Source organism: Molossus molossus, unplaced genomic scaffold (assembly GCF_014108415.1).
Source record: "Molossus molossus isolate mMolMol1 unplaced genomic scaffold, mMolMol1.p scaffold_m16_p_1, whole genome shotgun sequence".
NCBI lineage: Eukaryota > Metazoa > Chordata > Mammalia > Chiroptera > Molossidae > Molossus > Molossus molossus.
The window spans coordinates 151,457,472-151,466,708 of NW_023425344.1; the positions used below are offsets into that span (position 1 = coordinate 151,457,472).

General features: G+C 40.0%; 1 protein-coding gene across 1 annotated transcript; it reads left to right on the plus strand.

The window, feature by feature from the left end:
• The first annotated feature begins 1,852 nt into the window (after positions 1 to 1,852).
• Positions 1,853 to 8,851, plus strand: LOC118615741 (carcinoembryonic antigen-related cell adhesion molecule 1-like). The gene is given in 4 exon segments (XM_036240968.1): positions 1,853 to 2,865; positions 8,637 to 8,677; positions 8,680 to 8,721; positions 8,724 to 8,851. Coding segments are annotated over 4 exon segments (1,224 nt in total).
• The last annotated feature ends 386 nt before the right edge of the window (positions 8,852 to 9,237 follow it).

Genomic DNA, 9,237 nt, shown 5'->3' on the forward strand with positions numbered 1-9,237 from the left:
AATATGGGATTTGAATTTTTGGAGAAATTTTCTGAATGTTTCTGTTCCACTCTGAACTTTAGACTTCTCTAGTGTGCCCAAATCTCACAGAAGTTCTCTCTCTGCCTCTCTGCTTCTCCTCCAGTGGTAGAATGCTTCACATGTTACTCAATTCTACAGGCTCTTTGTGTGCTCCCAGAATTCGTATGTTGAAGCTCTAATTCCCAGTAACTCAAAATATGATTATGTTTGGAGAGATAACCTTTCAATTTGTGACTGGTGACCTTATAAAAAAAAGAAAATTTTAATCATAAAGGGATGTGTGCATACAGAGAAAAGGCCATGTGAGTGCACATCAGGAGGATATCTATTGCACGGCAAGTGTGGCTCAGTGGTTGCGCATCTACCCATGCATCAAGAGGTCACCAGTTTGATTCCCAGTCAGGGCACATGCCCAGGTTGTGGGCCAAATCCCCAGTGGGGACCATGCAGGAGGCGGCCAAGCAATGTTCCCTCTCATCGATGTTTCTATCTATTTCTCCCTCTCTCCCTAAAATCAATAAAAAACAATTTTAAAAAAGACGTCTAGCCCTGGCCAGTTTGGCTCAGCGGTTAGAGCGTCGTCCTGCGGTCCGGAGAGACCCGGGTTTGGTTCCCGCTAAGGGCACGTACTTCGGTTGCAGTTTGTCCCCGGCCCTGGTTGGTCGTGCGGGTGGCAGCCACTCGATGTGTCCTTTCACATCGATGTTTCTCTCTCTCTCCCTTCCTCTCTCTCCCTCCCACTCTATCTGTACAAAATGGAAAAATATCCTCTGGTGAAGATAAAAAAAATAAAATAAAATAAAAAAGACGTCTATTTGCAAGCCAAAGAGAGAGCTATTCACACCTTCATCTCGATCTTGGACTTCTGGTTTCCAGAACTGTAACAACATTTTGTTGGTTAAGCCGCCAGTCTGTGGTATTTTGTCATGGTGGCCCTAGGAAAGTCATGTAATCAAGCTCTCTATGTGTGTTGGGGAAATAGGGATGCTTTGCCTCTTGTACTGATATAAACATTGCCTGTGTTTCTAGACCTTAAGTGTTTTATTTGTTGTTGTTGTTATCTTGCTCCTCTCACAACAATAGCTGTCTAATTGTGTGGGCCCAGTAGACTTTCCTGTCTTTTCCCAGCTGTAGTATTTTTGTTTGATTTGTTTGTTTGCCCCTGTTTCTGCCTTCAAATTATAATGAGTCTTCAGTTAAGTCACTGGGATCTGTGTTTGCTACCTTTTATCAAGGGATTCAGTGTTGTTGTTTTCCTTAGGGTATCTTCTTTTTAAGAGTTTAAGGGCCTATTGTGTAAAAAAGCATAAATAAAATAGTAGATAAATTCAGTGTGACAGGTTGCCTTCTAGAAAAATGTAAAGCAGAGAAGGAAAACAGAACCATGTGAAAGTTATTATACCTAGGAGGATTAGGGACATTTTCATCAGAGTAGTAGCAGGAGAACTAAGATTTACATCAACTATTTAACTTCTCTGAGAAAGTTATTATATAAAGTGATGTGTTTAACATATAAATAGGCCCAGCAATCGATGGCCCTTCTTGAGATCAGCGAGATGAAGAAGATTTATATCAGCTTCATAGAAAAAAAAAATATTTAAAAAAGAGCTGGCTCTATTAAGTGCCTGAAATGAAATTTAAAGTAGAAATTGTCAGAGGCAAACATTTGTTTCTACTAAATGAAAATCAAGGGAAATTTAGCACCCATGCTAAGGAAAACTGGTTAGCGTGCAATAGATTCGTATTGTGACATCAGAACAGCAGTGCCTATGAGCATTTCTGGAATCCAAGTTCTTCTCACAGAGGGAGGGACAGAGCAGGCAGTGGAACCATGGAGTCACCCTCAGCCCCTGCTCACAGACAACTTGTCCCCTGGAAAGAGTTCCTGCTGGCCGGCTCACTCTTAATTTTCTGGAGCCTGCCTATGAGTCAACAACTCCATGTCATGAACCTCGATGCTCCTGAAGGGAAGGACGCACTTCTCAATGCCCAAGATCTACCTCCTGACACTGTAAGCCTTAAATGGTACAAAGGGAACAGTGCAGACAATGATAACCATCTCATTGGATCATGTACATCAAGTACTAAAATATGTGTCTCTGGACCTGCAAACAACAGTCGACAGATAATGAGCGCCAATGGCTCCCTATTGTTCCAGAAGGTCACCTTGGAGGATACGGGATCCTATACACTACAAGTCACAAAAGTAAATACTCAGACTGAAAAAACAACTGCACGGCTCCGAGTATTCCCGGAGTTACCCACACCCACCCTCACAACAGCCAACATCAACCCCCAGGAGAACAAGGACCCGATAGTGTTCTACTGTGAACCTTTTACTGTGAACACCACTTACCGGTGGTTGGTCAACAATCGCACTCACGCAAAGAGCTCCAACCTCCGGAATGTTTTCACTATAAAACTAGCCTCAAGGAAAGACACTGGAGCCTATCAGTGTGAAACCCGGAACCCAGTGAGTGTCCGCCTCAGTAATACAATCAATCTAAGTGTTGTATATGGCCCAGAAACACCCATCATCACCCCCAAAGACTTCCAGTACTATCCAGGGGTAAACCTTAACCTCTCCTGCAATGCAGTCTGTAACCCACCCGCAGAGTATACCTGGATTTTCCATGGGGCAACCGTGAAACACACACCGGAGCTCTTTATCCCCCGCATCACTGAAAAGCATAGTGGAGTTTACACCTGCCTTGCCCTTAACCCTGTCACTGGCCTCAATAAGACCGCAGTCCAGAATATTGCGATAACTGTCCTTACAGATAAGACTATTGTGGGCATCGTGATTGGAGTCCTGTTAAGCCTAGCTGTGATAGCAGCCATGGTGTGCGCTCTGTTTCTCAGAAACTAGAAGGTATGATGGCCTTTGATCTTGTCCCGCTTCCTCCTAGGCTAACCGCCATGCTTGGGAGAGGGCAGGAGACTTCCTCTCAGTCTCTGGGCCTGGCTCTGCTCCTCCTCCTTCCTAAACCCCTGTTTCTGAGCTCTGATTCCTGTGGCTTCGCCTTCCCTGGTCTTCAAGCTTCCTGTACCCCGCTCTCTCTGAGACATAATTACTCCCATCCCCAACTGGTTTAGTGGGGGCAGCACTGATTATGTTCCTGGGTCCCCCAGTCAGGGAAGCCAAGGCCCAGGAAGGAAAAGTAATGAGGAAATGCCAACAGAAGCAGGAGAAAGGAGTCACTGTGCTCTGACAACCACAGGAGAGGAGAAGAGAGGGCAGGGCAGGAAGAGAATCTAACTTTTAACTTTAGTGGAAGAATTTGTAGATTAATACAAACATTTTCAATTCGTTTGTTTTTTAGGTTAATTGGAAGATTGCACAATTAATTTTTAACGTTGGTCTGATTTAGATAATTGTTTCTTTCTTCTATTTGAACTGTTTGTTGACAGGATGCTTAACCTAATTTACCTAATCCAAATTCACCTCCTTCCTTCATTGAAAATGTTAATATTCTTCTTCCCCTCTCCATTGAAGCAGGAACTTAGGCAATGTCCACTTTAACATCATCAAGTATAAGTAATGTTTCAGTTGCTCCAAAGTGAGAACCAGTATTTTCCTTAGATATTTGCTGCTTGCTCCTGGCTTTTGACTGGATCATCTCTGCCATGTTCCCAACAACTACTTCACTTAGGTGTTAAGATGTAGCTTTACTAAGAAATCAACAATGCTTTTTTAAAGTTCAAGCATGGTGTAAATTCAGCTATTTTTTTACTCATACTATTTCCCAAGTTCTTTTTTTGGTACGTGCCCCTAGCGGGAACCGAACCTGGGACTCTCTGGTCCGCAGGCCAGCGCTCCAACCACTGAGCCAAATGGCCAGGGCCCATTTCCCAAGTTCTAAGTGCTTAAGTTGTCAGAAAAACAAAAGAAATTGCAAAGGAAAATTTTGAAATATCTATCTCAAGAGATATTTAACAGAATTACAACTATCTCTGGTATAGGTATATTCATGCTTGGAAATATAGCTATTCATTTTCACTCTTTTTTTTTTTTTCTCACCTGAGGACACTCTTTTCCATTTTTTGTTCAGATAGAGTGGGAGGGAGAGCGAGGAAGAGAAAGAAAGAGAAAAACATCAATGTGAAGGGAACACATCGAGTGGTTGCTACCCGCACAACCCAACCAGGGTTGGGGACAACCTGCAATCAAGGTACGTGCCCTTAGCGGGAACTCAACCCGGGTCTCTTTGGGCCCAGTTGAAGCTCTAACCGCTGAGCCAAACTGACAAATATATATATTTGTCAAGAATATTTTTAAAATAATGATCATTTAAGAGGGAGATATTTATAGACAATATTTAAACATAAAAATAGTGAAAACCTTATGAAGTGATAGCATATTTGTTATTTGTTTGATTAATCCTAAGATGGTACTGGTAAAGTCAAATGTCTTTTAGAATTTAGAGACCATTCAGATGTAAGCATGTCATAACCATTTAAATAATTTCGACTCTATTTAATTTTTAAGGAAATGATCCTCCAGTGAATTGACCTTGGATTGTATTCAGATTTCTTACAAGAAAAGTCTGAAAGCAGTTTCGAGATACATTGTAAGGTATTACTCAGAGTGCACTGTGAGGTCCACTTCTGAACTTCACCTCTCTAAAGGCCACAATAAATGATGAAGGAGACCCTGCATGTGTGAGGGTATGTGTATATTGGATCTATCTAATCCTTTCTGTGAATATTGCTTTTAACTTAACACTGTTCTAAAAAATAAAGTCTTTAAATTAAAAACAACAATTGCAGTTAAAAATTAAAAATATATAGTTACTATAAAGATAACAGACTTTTTCTCATTGGACTAGACAGGAACTGGAATAGGAAGTTTGAACCCAGGCCGTTATGTATATAGTGTTGGGCCCACTGTGCTCTGGGTCTAAATATGGACAAATGGATGGGAATTTAACTCTTGAAATACTAATAATATCTGACAAAGAACAAAATACATGATATTATGCAATAAATTAAATGTTGTCCCCATTAAAATGATAACAAATCATTTGCAAACATACAAAATGACAGGGAAAAATAAACATCTTTGGCTAGCATTACCAGATAGTAAATTTACTCTGAATCTATTATACTTAAAATCCTTGAATTGTGGAGAAGAGATAATAATATAAATTAAATGTATAAAATTCTAAAACTAGGCATGCATGCAAGACTTCATTTTATGATTAAGATAGTGAGTGGGTAAAAGAGAGTTTATATAGTGCAGTTTATGGTGTTGAGAGAAATTGGGCAACTTACTAGCACCATTCCCACAATGCACAGGGTGGACAAAAGGTTAACAGATGTTCTTATTGAAAACAATACAATAGCCCTGGCCTGTTTGGCTCAGAGGTTAGAGCGTCCGCCTGCAGTCCTGAGAGACCCGGGTTCGGTTCCCGCTAAGGGCACGTACCTCGTTTGCAGTTTGTCCCTGGCCCTGGTCGGTTGTGCGGGTGGCAACCACTCGATGTGTCCCTTCACATCGATGTTTCTCTCTCTCTCTCTCTGTTCCTCTCTCTCCCTCCCACTCTACCTGAACAAAAAATGGAAAAATGTCCTCAGGTGAGGATAAAAAAAAAAAAAAAGAAAACAATACAATAATTAACAAATAATACTACAAGAATAAACTCTGTTTTTCACATGCTCACAACTCTAAACCCACTTTGGCCACCCCTGTGTAAATATGTCTCTTAACTTATATTTATACCAAAATAAAATCTATATGAATTAAATATTTGAGCAAAAAAGCCATAAAATTTCATGCAGAATGAATACATGTTTAGAGAACAAAAAACAATTCTAAGCTATACTATAATCCAGAAGGCATAAAAAAATTCTTGGTAAATTTGACTACAAATTTAACATTTTGAAAGGGAATAAATAACAAACTATAAATTAAAAAGAAAACTGCAATATTGAGTAAAAATATCTGCAATACATATGACAGAAAAATATTTGATTCCTTTAATATACATGTAAAATATTTAAATCAAATAATGATACAAAAAGATATATTACACATTACAAAATGGACATAGGATTTGAAAATGCAATGTATAAACAATGACTCATCAATCATATTGCAAAACATATATGTTATATATATTTTTAAATATGTAGTTCTGAGTACCCAGCGTAAAAAATAGAAGAGAAATATGTTTAAATCTGTTATTTTTTGTTTCTTGTATCTGTATTTATACCTTTTTTATATTGAGTTTAAAATAATTTTCAAGTTACTTACTAGAACTAATGAGAATTTAGTAAGATTAGAAAGATACACAGTAAGTATATATATATATATATATACACACACACATACACACACACACATACGCACTATTAATGAACATGCAGAAAATAATATAAAAAAACAATGTTTTATAGACCAAGGTATTAATGTTTTGCATAATAATTAGTATAATGCATCCAAAGATATACTTTACATTATTACTATTATATTATTAGTATAAGAAATTAGAATAGGTATAGTATATAGTTTACTATTTAATTTTAATTAAATATGTGGTAAGCTTTCTAGGCTGAAATTACATATATATGTCCATATATTCTAAATTTTAAAAGATCTATATAAATAAAAAAATTTTTATAACTTAACAATAACATGACAAAGAAGATGAAAAAACAGGCAATATGTTTAAACCAGCATTCCAATTATAAAAAATAAGTACAGCCTTGGCCAGCTTGGCTCAGGGGTGAGCATTGGCCGATGAACCAAGAGTCATGATTTCTTCTATTCCCAGTCTAGGGCACATACCTGAGTTGCAGGTTCGATCCCTGGCCCTGGTGGGGGTCTGGCGGGAGGCAACCAATCGATGTCTATATCACATGGATGTTTCTCTCTCTCCCTCCTTCCTTCCTTTCCACTCTCTCTAAAAATCAATGGGAAAAAAATTCCAGATGAGGATTAACAACAACAAGAAGAAGTACATGTGACAAAGGTATGAAAACATCTGTCAATAAGGAATTAAAATATGTACCACATTACAGCACGTTTGATATCTATTCAAGTGTCTCAAACTAAAATCATAGACAATGCACACACTGGAACCCTTTATCAACATCACATCTTATAATAGAGTTGATCAACTTGGCCAGCTGTGTATGTCACCTTTGAAGTTCCACCTAAAATTCGCACCACGGATTGGTTCACATTGAGAGGGGTTTGTCGCAATCAGAAATCCATCATAAATATTAATATCTAATGTATCAGTTGAACAATTCATACACTTTAATCACCTGTTTCTGTTGTATGTATTCATCAATTTATTGAATAAATATCTGTCGAAACCACTATCTTCCAGGCAATGTTCCAGAACTAAGGGTATATCAGTGAATGCAACAGACAGAATTACCCTGATTATATGTGGTTTGCCACTGAGTCGGGTGGGAACGATAATTAAAAAGGAGCAAAGGAAATGAAAGGGTATACCTTATAGTAGTAAGTGCTTGAGGAAAAATATGAAATGCTCAAAAAGAGTGGCAGAATGTTGCAATCCTGAGTAGGGGTTTACGAAAGCCTCACTGTAAAGACAGCATTTGAAGGAGACTCAGAATGACAGGAGCTGATCAATGCAGAGATCTGACATTCCAGGCAGACTCCCTGCCACTGAAAAACGTCAATGACAAAGACGGTTAACATGTAATAAAATTTGTAATTGCTTAATGTGGTAAGATAGAAATCGAATAGTTGATTTTAGTCACATTAATGCAATGCACTGTGTGGGGTGTATTCATATTGCAGATGGGGGATAGTCTTCAACTGTCATCTCACCCAACAAGTTTAGACTTAATGACCTCAGTAGATTTGCCTTCTTTCATTTTAACATGGTAATCATGATAATGATTATTAATATGAATTTTTTCTGAGGACCTTGGTGTACTTTCTGTATGTCAGAGAGACTGGAGGGTATGATGTCCTTTGCTCTTGTCCTGCTTCCTCCAAGGATGACCACCATGCTTGGGAGAGGGAAGGAGACATCCCTTTAGTCTCTGGTCCTGGACTGCTCCCCATCCGTCCTGAACCCCCTGCTACTCAGCTCTGATTCCCCAGGTGTCATCTTTTCTGGTCTTCAAACTTACTGTACCTCGCAATCTCTGAGACATAATTACACCCATCCCCAACTGGTTTAGTGGGGGCAGCACTAATTATGTTTCTGGGTCCCCCAGTCAGGGAAGCCAAGGCCCATGAAGGAAAAGTAATCAGGAAATGCCTACAGAAGCAGGAGAAAGCAAGTCACTGTGCTCTGTCAACCACAGGAGAGGAGAAGAGAGGGCAGGGCAGGAAGAGAAGCTAAGAAAAGCAGACACCAGTGAGAATGACAACAGCCTTCATGGAAGGGAAAGGGGTAGGTAGAAGTGGGCTCAGATTCCGCTGATAACGAATGGGCCTCTGTGAACGTCAGGCCAGCAGAAAAGGGGCACACACTGGAAGGTGTGTGTCCTCGGAGGACAGTACTGGCCCTGGCATAAATGAGCATGAAGGAGCCCCAAGGAATTTCTGCTGAGACTATGCTTCCTCCTTCAAGGAGCAAATAGCCTATGTGTGGGAATAGCAGTCACAGTCTCTGATACTGATTTAGGGCGAGTGACCAGGGCGATCTCACACAGCCCAAGTCCTCAGCCCCAACCACAGTCAGGGCCACTCTGACAACTCACTCAACAAGATCAAAAATGTACATATTCTTCTCTGAACTTCAATGTCCAGGAATCAAAGAAACCAACTTCAGCCTCCCCATCCCCGACAGCCACAAAACGGTTTATTCAAGAGTCAAAAAGAAGCTCACTGCACAGCTGACGGATCCCTAGCTTCTCATCTCCATCACCAGGAGACCCCTTGGTCCTCAGGGAAACAGAGAATAAGCCTTTTCTACTCTCTAACCCTCTTCAGGCTCTCGGAGGCACCTCCAGGAACCTGCTCACATCCCTCTCTTCATTGTCAACAGATGAACTGGCATATCCTGGAGTGTGGAAGCCCAACCTTCCTTGTCATTGAAATTTGGCAAAGCAGACTCTAGAGGAGAGTTGCCAGGACCTCTGGCCCTCCCCATTTTCTGAACTAGATTGTTCTAAACTTACCTATTCAGCACACACTCACTCCTTCCCACCTCAGCCCTGACCTGATGGAGTCTAACTTGAATTTGCCATAACCTTTAGACTATGTCCTTATCCACTGAACTGCAC